The sequence below is a fragment of the Procambarus clarkii genome, chromosome 76, assembly GCF_040958095.1.
Source record: "Procambarus clarkii isolate CNS0578487 chromosome 76, FALCON_Pclarkii_2.0, whole genome shotgun sequence".
Taxonomy (NCBI): domain Eukaryota; kingdom Metazoa; phylum Arthropoda; class Malacostraca; order Decapoda; family Cambaridae; genus Procambarus; species Procambarus clarkii.
In genome coordinates, this window is record NC_091225.1 from 4,432,111 (window position 1) to 4,446,897 (window position 14,787).

Sequence of the window (14,787 nt, forward strand, 5' to 3'; positions counted from 1 at the left end):
GTGAAGTTCATGGAGGAGTTAGCATATCGGGAATTTCTCCGTCAATACGAGGGGCGGACTTTACCCCTGCCGGATGGTGCAGGCACTGTGACCCTCTCTGATCGGAGTGGTGCCCTCACTTCCGTCAGTGTACATGGAGCGCCCTTGGAGTTTCTGGAGGGTCTGCTATGGTGGTACTTCGGCCGGTTTGACGCCGTTGTTAGTGTGAGGTTGAACGTGGTATCTTCCAGTCTGCTCAAGGGTGTGAGGACTAACATTCGCACCCTGGGCATTTGACCCCAGGCAGACATTCCGTCCTCTGTGCAACTTATGGGTTACAACGTTCGGATGTTTTACGCCCGCCAGCCTCGGACGTGTTATCGTTGTGGCCTCTTGGGCTATCAGGCTGCTGACTGTTCTGCACCTGCCGTTGCGCCCGTGAACCTCTTCAGTGAGGAGGATTTTCCGCCGCTTCCTGTGGGGGACGCTTCGGTGGATGTGGACATCTCTTCAGCCGCGGATGTGCCCACTGTGTCGACTGTTGCGCCTCCTGTTGTTGTCGCCTCTCCTCCGGAGATTATGCCGTCGCCTGGTGATCGTCCTGCTCCGGCTGGTGTCCCTGGGGTTCTTCCGACTGCCTTCTGCTCGAATCCACAGTCTTCCAGTTCTTCCTCTGCTGCGTCTGACCCTGTACCTGCACCCTCGCCATCTGTTCCGTCTGTGCTGGGTGCTGGGGTGGATCCGGCGCTTCCTCCTGTGCCTGGTTTGGTGCCCCATGTAGTTGAAGATGCTGCCGTTCTCGGACGTGCATCGGTTCGCCCGGCTTCTGTTGCGCGTGTCTCTGAGTCAGCCTCCGGGTTTGATGATGTGCGGCCAGAGCCTAAGCGCTCCTGGCGTTCTTCTGCATGGGCTGACGTTGGCGACTTCGACGATTGTGGATCTTCCGGCGACGGCGGTTGGCTACGGTTGCGTTGCATACTACGGTGGTGGCAGAGGTGCATCTGCCTGCGGATGCCGGTGCCGGTGTTTTGGCCTCCACTTCTGGTATGGTGTCTGCGGATCCTACTTTGGGTGCGTCGCCTGCGTTGGATGGCTCCGATTCTTCGTGGGGGATGGTTCCCCCTGCTGAGGTTCATGTTGAGCGGGGTAGCCTGGTGGTGGTGTTGAAAAAGGCTGCTCGCTCTGGGGGTTCTGAAACCCCTTCTTAGTTCCCAGTTTCATCGGCAGCGGTCTCGACGCCTCTTCCGTCTCCGGCCGTCTCTTTAGTGTCTCCTGCTGTCTCGGTAGCGGTGTTGCCATCTCGTCGCAACCTGTCCTCTTAAAAATAACGTCACTTTTGGCTTGTATGCGCGATATAGCTAAATTTGGACGTAATTTGAAATGAAATCGACTCACAAAAGTGACGTTCTGTTCCGTTTTCTATTTGAGTCGTCCGGCATACGAGCAGAGGTTATAAGAGGACACTTTAAATTAACGTTTTTCATACTGTTTTGAAACTTTATGAGAATTTCCTTCCCACCTAACCTATCAGAGGACCCTTAACTTACTGTTGTTGAAATAAAAAATCCCAAATTTATTTTCATTTTCAAATTACGTCCAAATTCGGCCATACGGGCTAACGGCCAAAAGCGACGTTCTTTTTAAGAGGACAGGTTGCTCGTCGACCGTCCCCTGCTCCTGTGCGTACGGTGACGCGGCCGTCTCAGCAGCCCTCATGCGCTTCTTTAGTGTCGTCTGCTTCCTCGAAGGACGTGGTTTGCGCTCCCTTGCCTTGTTATGCAACTTGCGTTAGTGATCTTAAGGAGTGGCCACTTCCGCCTGATCTGGAGATTCCTGAGTTTATGCGGGCCCCACGGCGGCAGGGGGATCGTCCTCCTACCGACTTGGTATATTTTATTTGGGAGGCCTATCAGTGGGAGTATCCTTGGGATTCGTTCCCTGAGAAATATGCTCCTGCCTCTGAGAAATGATTTCCTCGCCCATGATTTCTTTGTATTTTGTGTGTGGTGGGTTATTTCCTTTGTGTGCATGGTTGTGGGGTGTGGGTTGAGTGTGTGTGGGTGGGTGGGGCGAACTTGTTTCCCGGTTCCTGGGAGCTCCGGTTTGTTTTTATGGGTTTATTTGTATGGCTTGTGTGTGTGTGTCTGGCTCCTGTGCGGTCCGGGGGTTTGGTTAAGTGTGTGTGTCTGAATGTGGATGTCATGTTTTTTTGTGGTTCTATATTTTTATGGTGCTGTTTGTGCGCTTGTTTGTGTCGTAGTGAGTGCCCTTCATGCTGTTGGCGTGACCCGGCCTGGGCCTATGCTCTTTGTCATGTTTTGCCATTTTGCTTTTCCTTTAGTTTGTTATAAAATTGTATTTCCTTTATTGTTATTATTATTATTATTATTTTCGTTTTGTGTTGGTGCCTCTCCGTCAGAGTTTGTGGTGCTGGTAGGCTTGTTCTGTGTAATTTTGTTTTGGTGTTTCATTTTTTATTTGTATTCCGCTGTGTTTATGTTACTTGTTGTGTTTTGTCTGTAAATTTTGTTGTTTTGTGGTCGGCCCTTCCGGCTGGCATTTTTGTGTTTCATACATTTTGTTCCTTTGTACTTTTGCAAGTTTGTGCTTTGTCCTTTTATTCTTTTGTTCTATGTTGTATTTGTTTGCTTTTATTGTACTTATAAGCATGCTTGCATGTAAAAATGAAAAAAAAAAAAAATGAGGAAAGAATTCATGTTTCAGCCTGTCTTTCCTCACTTTGTCACTCTGACTAGGAAGAATCTGGCCTTACAATTGTAGCATTAAATTGGATTAATTCTGCAAATTAGTAGTGCTAGTAATCACTACGATTAATATAATGATGTATTATAATACAAGAAATGATGTATTATAATACAAGAAATGATGTATTATAATACAAGAAATTATGAATTAGTGTTGGAAAATTTCCAACATAACTCTGGGGGAGGAAATCTCGAGTCGCATTTCACCGAGTATTGACATACCTATTCCGAAGTTATATTATGGATTAGAAAATTAGTACGTTAGTAACGAATGTCCCGAATCTGTTGTACAGATGTGACAAAGTCATCATGGTAACATGAATTAAATATGGAAATGTTGAATAATTAAGGTGTCTGTAATCAAGAACCCTCTAAAGCTTACAGTAGACTCAACGACTAGGGTTACTGTGACGTGTAATAATTGCATTATTTAGTTGCTGAATTGTTCTACAAACTCAGAAAATGTTCTCAAGAATAGATAACATTATTGTATAAGTTGTATTCTACATTATTATTCAGTAATTAAGAAATATTAATCATTGGGTCGTTCAAGTTCAAGGAGACTTCGATACTACTGTAAGGTCACTGTCTAGGGTCGTTGTGACTCATAACTGTGGAGTTACAAGTAACTTGTAACTAGACAATAACACATCACTGAGTATGATGATCACCCCAAACTCAAATGAGGAGATTTGATGTATGCACTGTGGTGCAGTAGTCATTCTGACTAATGATAACTAAGTTTTTAACTTCCTGAAGGTAATGTAACATTAGAGAACTGAATATGGTTACTTATTAAATCAAGGATAACTCAGAGTCAACAGTGTGATTAGTAGCCTAGTCATTCTGACTTATAAGCTAATTGAATAACAGCTCATAGGCGTGTCACTGGAACCTCATTAATACATCCTCAACTTAAATGAGAACTTAATTTTACTAAATCAGTCTCTATAAGTAGTCAACTGTATTTAATTTTGAGCACAGACTAGGCTGGTACTCAGTTGATGAAAATAATGTCCCTAATACCTACCTAAATAGATGGTTTAATTTTTCTAACATACCTCTACCTCTTAGCCCTCTACCTAAGTAGAGGGCTAAGCTAATTGTAACAACTTACTCATTCTTAGAAGTGCCACTAGCTGAATGGTGAGCAATAATAATTGTAAGGCTATCATGGTGAGTCGTGGTATGCTCGGATTAACAGTGTGAGCAGTAATGTACTAGGATTAACATAGTGAGCAGTAATGTACTCGGATTAACATTGTGAGCAGTATTGTGCTCGAATTAACGTAGTGAGCAGTATTGTGCTCAGATTAACATGGTGAGCTGTAATTAGCTCGGGTTAACCTGGTGAGAAGTAATGTACTTGGATTAATACAATGAGCTGTATTGAGCTCGTTAAGCATTTTAGGTTACAATGCTTATGGTATAATGGTAATGCATTACACGATGGGACACCTAAGGTTGCTGGAAATTTAATTGTTGCTGCAATTAATCCAATTTGAAGATAGTTTGTAACGTTTTCCCAACCTAAACGTTTCACGGTTTATTAGTTCTCTGTAGGTTCACTTACATATTGGTAAGTTTGAAATTTTGCTCATGCTGCAGTCCTACAATAATAAGCAGAAACGAAAGAAAAACAGTTCAAACAAATTTTAATGCAATATTTTCACTAACTCTTAGTGCAGAAAACTTTGAATTAATAAGGTTTTCTTGGCAAACCTTAAGCGTAGGTATAATGGACCTTGGTCCTGGTGAATTTACAGGTGTAGAAGTTTCTTGATGACTTCGTGTTAATGTTAACTTCATGAAATGCTGGGTGCAAGATTCTCTAGCCTATTATGATTAATTACCTAGGGAGTGCTAGATTCTCTAGACCAGTTTTATTGATTACCTAGGGAATGCTTGATTCTCTAGCCTAATATTATTGATTACCTAGGGAGTGCTGGATTCTCTAGCCTAATATTATTGATTACCTAGGGAGACTGAGTGCAGTCAATTATTACTTGTCGAGAATAATTCTAGGTTTGCAGTGGAGTCAATGGCTTGGTCGCTGTGACATGTACCTGGTTAGGTTACAAACCACTGATTTTCCACTGAGAGCTGTGAAACATCTGGGCGAATACAAATTGTACTACATTCAATCTGGGTTTATTACTCAGCTGGTTTCTCATTTAGCTTGTTGCTGGAGAATTAATTTACTGCTGATTAATTTATTATTGTTGGCAGGCATAGGCTTCTTCAGGTTTAAAAGTTTACCTGTCAGTAAGCAGCCACCTGCAGATTGGAGCATATTCATGCCCAATCGCTTAACATGTCCAGTGATGAACTGGAAAAAGTAGTCTGCTCCAATAAGTACATTTATCTTATTAAGGCGGTCAGACGTTAACTGGTTGTCAGCCAATTTAATTTCATGTTCCTGCAGGAAGTTGGCTGTATACCTTAGACCCTTAATATTTAGGTCAAATGGTATTTGATCTAAAACAATGGCTTGGATAGCCTTGGCATAACCACCTAGACGTACGAGCGGTCGAACTACTGAATATTCTTGGAGTCCTCGATTTATCACGAACCCGGACAGGTTTAATTTTACCTGTGTGATTGGTCTTAAGTTAAGTACCTCTGCCTCTTTCTGAGTAATGAAAGTTCTCTGGGATCCTTGATCAAATAGTCCACGAGTGGTGATCTTGGTCCCTTTATTTTTTACTTGAAGTTGGGCAGTGGGCAAGACTGCATCCACTTGAGATGCTGGTGAAATTACGCTGTTAACTTGTCCCACCTTGCAGCACTGTACTGGTGTAGATTCTCTACCTCCTATTCTAGGATTAAAATAATTTGTTTTTACAAATTTGCACAGTGCAGCATGATGTTTCCCTCTTCTGTAACTATTGCAGATGTTCAGTGGGGTTTCTCAGCTGTTAACATTATGTGATTTGAAACACCTAGAACATTTGTGTAACTGAGTCATCTGACTCGTGTGTCTCTGTTAGGATAATTAATACATTTGTACAAAGAATGTTTTTGATTACAAAACAAACATAACCCCCATCCTACAGTTCGTTTAGGGGTCACCGGTTTAGGTGAAACTGCAACTACAGGATGTGAAGGTTTTGCTGTTTGAATTTGCTTCTTGTTTTGTTTCTACCAACTTGGGGTGGAAGTGGTTGATGTACTCTGGGGAGCAGCTATTGGGCTCTTAGGAGTACTTATTGGACTCTTAGGTCTCTTAGGAGCACTTGTGATGCTCTTAGGTCGTACTGATGAATCAGTGTTTGACATGTTGTTATTACATTGATAATTAGTACCCTTGTTACCTAATGACTGTGTCACTTTAGGAGTTTTAGGTAAGGAACCTAACATGGGTACGTTTTCTTTGCATTCAGAAGTTATTAAGTGCTTGGTTTGCTGGTTTATTTATTACATTACGCAAACCTGCGAGTATATCCTGCATTGACAGGACATTATCATTCTGGTATAAATGCAATTTATTGAGTACCTCACCAGTCAATTTTCTCTGGATGATAATTTTAGTCATCCACTCAGCAGTGGGGGTGATCCACCTTCTTGCTGAAGGAACTTAACATTGACTTAAGCTGAAAAGTAAAAGCTTGTAAGGAGTCAACTGATTGTTCTGGTTGAGATAAATCTAGTAATTGGTGAACAAGGTTTATAACAGTCTTCTCATTATCAGCACTTGTTCTAGAGATCTGGATAGCTTGATTGATGCTTATGGGTTCAACATCAACTCTAGGAAGCTGGTGTGAGTAGTTATGAATATTACTTGTGTTGTTTAAGGCTTCTTGCTTACCCTCAGCTTTAATTACAGTTTCAGCTGCTGCTGCAGCTTCAGTTTTATTTTTATTTTCTGGTTAATATTCACTGGCTGCTGCAACTTCACCTGGAGTTTCAACTGCAGCTTCACTTATATTTTTGGGGGTTCCTGTGAGAAGCTGGTTAATTCAGTAGCCTCATATATTGAATTTATAGAATCCAGAGAATATTGAGATGAGCCTTTTGAAAGCTGATCTGACTCTGTAAATGAATCATTACGCGAAGTTGTAATGAGACAGTATATTGAGATGACACTGTAGAAAATGAAGGTTGAACACTTATAGATCCAGTATAAGGATTTAGTTTAATAAGAGGAATCTCCTCATTTTGAGGTAGCTCATGTATTTCATCTTAGCTGTTTGCTTTCTTAGGTATAGGTAAACTATAAAAATGTTCTAACCAATTAGCAACATTTTGTGTCGCAAGCACTTTGTAATAATGCCCTAACTTGGCCTGAATTTTGTCTTCATAGTCGGCAAGGTCAGATTCAATTAGACTTAACTCGTCTGGGTCAGTATCACTGACAAGGAGTATTTTCCTATAAGACTTGATTATATCCTTTACTTGGTCATATTTTTGGCTTACCACCTTTCTGGAAATTTTTAGCCTGAAAATATCAAATGGGTTAGTTCCTAACCAGTTATCATATTTGTCGAGTAGTCTTGATAAGTGACTTTGAAAACCTTTCAAGATTCTTCCATTTTTTCTGGAGTAGCCATGTTGGCTATGGGTTTGAGCCTTATAGGGCTTATATAGCTACTTGGCCAGCAATAGTACTTGCTGTACCATTGCTGGCCATTGTATATATGTAGAGCAGGTATTGTTATTAACAGCCTAATATTTTCTTGAATAGGTTAATTGTAATTTACCTCGTTTGGAGGTTAGCTACCTAAATAACAAAAAGTAACTAAGATTTGAATTGTACTTTGGTGTCACTGCAGGATTTCCTTGGCTTACCTCATCAAAATCAGCTTTGGATGGGTAGTGACACTTAAGTAACACTCAAAGATGAACATAGACATATATAATATAATTACACAATAAATGGGTTATAAATCCCACTTTGATTAGGGTCAGCACCAATTAAATGATATATATATATATATATATATATATATATATATATATATATATATATATATATATATATATATATATATATATATATATATATATATATATATATGTATATATATATATATATAATTATATATATATATATATATATATATATATATATATATATATATATATATATATATATATATATATATATATATATGCAACAATGATCACAAAAACACTGATCCAAGTATGCAGAATAACCAACACTCAATGGCCGATGGCCGTTTACATCGGCCAGACAGGTAAATCTCTTTCCTCGCGTTTAAAACAGCATTCATATGCTATTCGTACAGCCCAGCAATCCAGTGCATTGTATTTACATTCCAGTTTATGTAATCATTCTATCGACTTCACAGGGGCAAAATGTATTGTTAAAAGTAAGGATTTTGTTGAACGAAACGTGATCGAGTCTGCTCTGATCAAACATTGTAACAACAGCCTTAATGTGAGCCCCGGTATGTACAAGTTGGATCCCTATTTAAGCCTCAATATAGCAATCATTTAACACGTATGGCACTTGGAGATATTAATAGGAGCTGCCTTGTATGGGCCAATAGGCCTTCTGCAGTTACCTTCTTTCTTATAATTCCTTTCCTCCACTTATTTTTGGTGGTCAGGTGATCTGCCCAGGCGGATATAAAGGTCTGATCAGCAATCTTATCTTCATTCTACTTTGCTCTGATGAAGGCGAATTAGCCGAAAACGCGTTAAGCATTTTCTATTTTTCATATGTGGTTATTCTGCATATATATATATATATATATATATATATATATATATATATATATATATATATATATATATATATATATATATATATATATATATATATAATTATATATATATATATAATTATATATATATATAATTATATATATATGTATATATATATATATATATATATATATCCCAGATTTCAGTTGCATATTGTCCTGGGGACCATTCAGGCTTGTTCGCATATATATATATATATATATATATATATATATATATATATATATATATATATATATCTTGAGATGATTTCGGGGCTTTTTTTAGTGTCCCCGCGGCCCGGTCCTCAACCAGGCCTCCACCCCCAGGAAGCAGCCCATGACAGTTGATTAACACCCAGGTACCTATTTTACTGCTAGGTAACAGGGTCATAGGGTGAAAGAAACTCTGCCCATTGTTTCTTGCCGGCGCTTGGGATCGAACCCAGGACCACAGGATTACAAGTCCAGCGTGCTGTCCGCTCGGTTCGACCGGCTATTGGTCCCGAAGGACCAATACACCAGTACTGTCTAACACAGTACTAATTAGGTAATAATTCTACCTATTAATGCAGCTAATGGTTTAGGCTAAATTTGTACAAATCTTAGTACTATTACAGCCTAAAATATCCTACCTCTATTGGGTTGGCATAACTACAATAAATGTGGTGCAAAAATGTGTAAAATAGTACTATGTTTTTTGGGATTTTTGTAATTTTGTTACATAGTAGAAAATAAGTGTATGATAAATTTAATGAACACAAGATTATTAATTGTGTTTGGCAAGTATTCTACTGCCGTAAATAATGTTTAACGCCTGACTGTACTTCCTAATTGAGGAATATAACGTTATCAGGATTAGTAATGATTAATTAATTTATAGGATCAGTAATTTGGGTTAGTATACTGGACCCTGAAATGTTAATGAATTTACTGACTTGGGTGAATCAGTAATCATAGGATTAATGTGGTTTAGGCTATAATATGGACAGTCTGCTCACAGCCATAATAAAATATTTGTAGAGCCTAATAATGGTAGCACATAATAATTGGTTAAATAATTAATTATATGAGGATAACTTGATTCTCAGCTATCTATCTACGTTCGAAGGACCAAATTTTGTGTGGGAAAACTTTACTCATGTAAATCAATTAAATTAATACCATTTTCGGTAGCTTACGAAGGACCACCACTTTTTGAGAAAAATTGGAAAACAGGGTAGAGCAAGTGATTTGATATTTTCCTCCATAAACTAGTGTCCTATTGATGTTTTAATGAATAATGCATTGATTAATGCATTGATCAGTCAAATCCTCTCACCCAAAATGGGGGTTACATGCAAAAAGATTAATGTATCCCAAGCATTATTTCAGTGCTGGTTCATTCATTGAAGTAAGCAAAAGTAAATGAATTAGGTAATAGTAATTAGGGGCGAATGTGCCTCAAGATACTACAATAATAGACTAATATATTACTAAAGCAATGGGTTAGTAATATTGATCTCATTAGGAGATCATTAAAGTATCTATTTGTTAGTTATCTAATTCAACTATGGGTGTCAGTTTAGCTGTACATTGAGAGAGATGAAATCAGCTGCCACACTCCACTGACGACGTATTTCATCAGACAATTTTTTGCACGTGAAGATGGGGAAGCCTAGCGCCTCGCTTAACGTGGATCCGGGAGCTGAAAGGCAGTTGCAATGTAGAACTCTTCTACATAACTAACTACAGATACATTTAATACGGAATTCTTCCTAAATATCTGTCACTACAGAATTCTTCTGCAAATATTAATATAATATAGTTCTATATAATTTATGTAAGACGGTAAGAGAGTGAACGTACTGGATTTTTATGGTAATTTTTCAGCCTAACGACAACTATCTAAGTGTAATATGTGCGCACAGTAAACAAATAGAATACTTAGTTGCCGGGCCAAGTGTCCGTTGATTAAGGAACGTCTCCAGCTGTCGTGATAAGACGTCATTTGTGTGTTGGAGTAATGATTAGTTCCTTGGACACTTCCGTGATGTGCCAACTTAACGTGCCACCGCTCTCGTGGTTGTAGGAGTGAAATTGTACAAGACTGAGACGTTGCTAATGGCGTCCGAGTCGCGTGGTAGCTATCGACGATCTCTAGTAGGAATGGCCTTTCCTTCCTTCCTGGCTGTGATATGCATGTGCAGAACGCTCCTAAGAATTCTTGAGCGTAAATTGTTTTTACTTATAATTAATCAGGGAAAGTAAGGAATTGTGATAAGTGTTTATGTCACTAATAAATGTATTAAGGTGCAATATATTGTGCACATTGCAAGTCAGGTTATTAAGACTGCACAAAATAAATGAAAGGAATATTATATAAATTGCTTTACACTGCAATATTTTCCACTGTAGTTTTTATTATACCTAAATAAACGAATTCAGTAATCAATAATATGCTAGATTTATAATCAACTAAATAAATGATTATCCTTAGTAAAGGAACGTAATTAACTGGACTCTGTTTAGATTCAACTAAATGTGGAAAGAATTCATGTTTCAGCCTGTCTTATCTCACGTCGTCACTCTGACTAGGAAGAATCTGGCAAATATGGCCTTACAATAGAAACATTAAAATAGATTAATTTTACAAATTAGTAGTGTTAGTAATCACTACGATTAATACAATGATGATGTATTATAATACAAGAAATGATGTATTAGTGTTGGAAAATTTCCAACACCAGTCACTCTGAAATACAATTACTTCTGCGACCCGTAGAGACACAGTCATCCCTAATAGTCAATGATGTCCCTAATAGTCAATGATGTCCCTAATAGTCAATGATGTCACCTCCAGCCATCCCTCATCTTCTCTCAATTACTCTGCTTTCCATGATTGCATATGTAGCCCCATTTTAAATTTATTCCCATTTTCCATGTTATACCAAGGTTATTAAAGGGCTGCATTCCGTCATCCCTAATGTGCAATGACGTCTTCATCTTCCCTGACCAATTACGTTGTCCTTGATGCCATATTTGACCCCATTTTCGAGTACATAATATTAAATGCAATTTTCAATTATTATTTTTTGTTAAAGAATGCATATAGAACATAAGAATGACATTGCTGAATGACTTTATGGAGGACCATACAGGACCACCTTTGAATTGCCACCCATGTTGGGGTAATCATTTATCCTAATTAAAACCTCTTTTTCATGGCCATTGTATCCACTTACACCGTTCAATCATGTCACCTATAATAACTACAGAAGAACCTATCAATACCTTATTAATAGATAGTTAATCCCCATTGTCTTCACTTATACACCTCTATCATGTTACCTATATACAAACTTCTGAAGACCCTATTAATATCCAGTCTGTATCATTGTATCCATTTATACCCTTCAATCATGTCATTCCATCAATATGAAGAAGGCTCTATTAATATAACCCTTTATTAAGCCCATTCATCTTCTAGTATACCATACTCTTCACCTAACTATTTGCTCAGATACACCTGATATTTATACTGTCAAACAAAAATCGTTTATTGAACATAGGAATGAATGAAATACACTACCTCCCATTCATATGAAACAAAGGAGACAAAACTGAGTATGTGCTCATTGTACTTACGTCAGCATTTTGTGGTCTAGGCAAGTATGTGTGTGAATAAAGGCACGAGTTTTCCCTGATAATGCAAGTGCTTGATGAAAAACGTAATCTGATTGTGTACTACCAAGGTGCATTCGGGGAATGGACATGTTGCGGAAATACTCCAAAGCTTCCATTCCTTTTGAAGGGTCTGGGTGGTGTAACGGTTAGTGTATCAGTTATGCCAGGTGCGCAAACATTTGTACTTTCTGAGTTCGAGTCACCTTGCAGGGTGTGTGTCTAAGTAGTGTTTACCTCTCACTTGTGGTCTAAGCAATTATATGTATGTGAATAAAGGCAAGAGTTCTCCCTGATAATGCAAGTGCTTGATGAAAAACGTAATCTGATCGTGTACTACAATGGTGCCCTCGGGGTATGGAAATGTTGCGGAAATACTTTGAAATTATCATTTCCTCTGAAGAGTCTGGGTGTTGGAACGGTTAAAGTTGTGTTTTCCTCTCACTTGTGATCTAGGCAAGTATATATATATATATATATACATATATACATATATATATATATATATATATATATATATATATATAATATATATATATATATATATATATATATATATATATATATATAATGCACAGACTACCCTATTCCAGTAGCTGAAGTTTATAACTTCAGCTACTGGAACAGGGTAGTCTGTGCATTAAGCATTTGGCACTGAGTTTTCCCATATAACAGGGCTCGATGAAAGAGCATCAGGGGTCCCACACTATCTCATTGCCTGGGAGAGGATTGGAGTTCTGGTTGGTTAAATACCCCAGAATTCCTACCTCTCTTAATGGCTTTGAAGTATGGTGTAGTGGATACAGCGTACAACTGCCACCTTGTTGGCCAGTGTTCGAGTCCCCTGGTGGGTTGAGTGTCTAAAAAGATATATATATATATATATATATATATATATATATATATATATATATATATATATATATATATATATATATATATATATATATATATATATATAAATATATATATATATATATATATATATATATATATATATATATATATATATATATATATATGCAAACAAGCCTGAATGGTCCCCAGGACTATATACAACTGAAAACTCACACCCCAGAAGTGACTCGAACCCATACTGCAAGGAGCAACGCAACTGGTATGTACATGGACGCCTTAATCCGCTTGACCATCATGACCTGACATAAGTTTTCAGTTGTATATAGTCCTGGGGACCATTCAGGCTTGTTTGCATTTGTGTTCCTCACATGTGCTCCAAAGATTGAGGTGATTTGATAAAATGCTATGCCCAAGATTACCATCCGAGTGCCAGCGGGGAAGTGGTTCAAATAGCTTCGGCTATCACTTCCTTATGTCTGGTTGTGATGGTCAAGCGGATTAGGCGTCCCTGTACATACCAGTTGCGTTGCTCCTTACAGTATGGGTTCGAGTCACTTCTGGGATGTGAGTTTTCAGGTGTATATAGTCCTGGGGACCATTCAGGCTTGTTTGCATTTGTGTTCCTCACGTGTGCCCCAAAGAATGAGGTGATTTGATAAAATGCTTTGCCCAAGATTACCATCCGAGTGCCGGCGGGGAAGTGGTTCAAATAGCTTCGGCTATCACTTCCTTATGTCCGGTCGTGATGGTCAAGCGGATTAAGGCGTCCCTGTACATACCAGTTGCGTTGCTCCTGGCAGTATGGGTTCGAGTCACTTCTGGGGTGTGAGTTTTCAGTTGTATATAGTCCTGGGGACCTTTCAGGCTTGTTTGCATTTGTGTTCCTCACGTGTGCCCCAAAGAATGAGGTGATTTGATAAAATGCTATGCCCAAGATTACCATCCGAGTGCCGGCGGGGAAGTGGTTCAAATAGCTTCGGCTATCACTTCCTTATGTCCGGTCGTGATGGTCAAGCAGATTAAGGTGTCCCTGTACATACCAGTTGCGTTGCTCCTGGCAGTATGGGTTCGAGTCACTTCTGGGGTGTGAGTTTTCAGTTGTATATAGTCCTGGGGACCATTCAGGCTTGTTTGCACACATATATATATATATATATATATATATATATATATATATATATATATATATATATAACTGAAAACTCACACCCCAGAAGTGACTCGAACCCATACTCCCAGAAGCAACGCAACTGGTATGTACAAGACGCCTTAATCCACTTGACCATCACGACCGGACATAATGAGGTGATAGCCGAGGCTATTTGAACCACCCCACCGCCGGCACTCGGATAGTTATCTTGGGCATAGCATTTTACCAAATCACCTCATTCTTAGGGGCACACGTGAGGAACACAAATGCGAACAAGCCAGAATGGTCCCCTGGACAATATGCAACTGAAAACTCACACCCCAGAAGTGACTCGAACCCATACTCCCAGAAGCAACGCAACTGGTATGTACAAGACGCCTTAATCCACTTGACCATCACGACCGGACATAATGAGGTGATAGCCGAGGCTATTTGAACCACCCCACCGCCGGCACTCGGATAGTTATCTTGGGCATAGCATTTTACCAAATCACCTCATTCTTAGGGGCACACGTGAGGAACACAAATGCGAACAAGCCAGAATGGTCCCCTGGACAATATGCAACTGAAAACTCACACCCCAGAAGTGACTCGAACCCATACTCCCAGAAGCAACGCAACTGGTATGTACAAGACGCCTTAATCCACTTGACCATCACGACCG

General features: G+C 39.0%; 1 protein-coding gene across 1 annotated transcript in view; it reads right to left on the bottom strand.

Annotated features, from left to right (window-relative positions):
• LOC138357134 (glutamate receptor-like) overlaps positions 1–14,787 on the bottom strand; it is a 270,984-nt gene that overhangs the window by 175,537 nt on the left and 80,660 nt on the right. Inside the window, 1 exon segment of the mRNA XM_069313781.1 lies at positions 1,444–1,464. Coding sequence (XP_069169882.1) covers positions 1,444–1,464 — 21 coding nt within the window.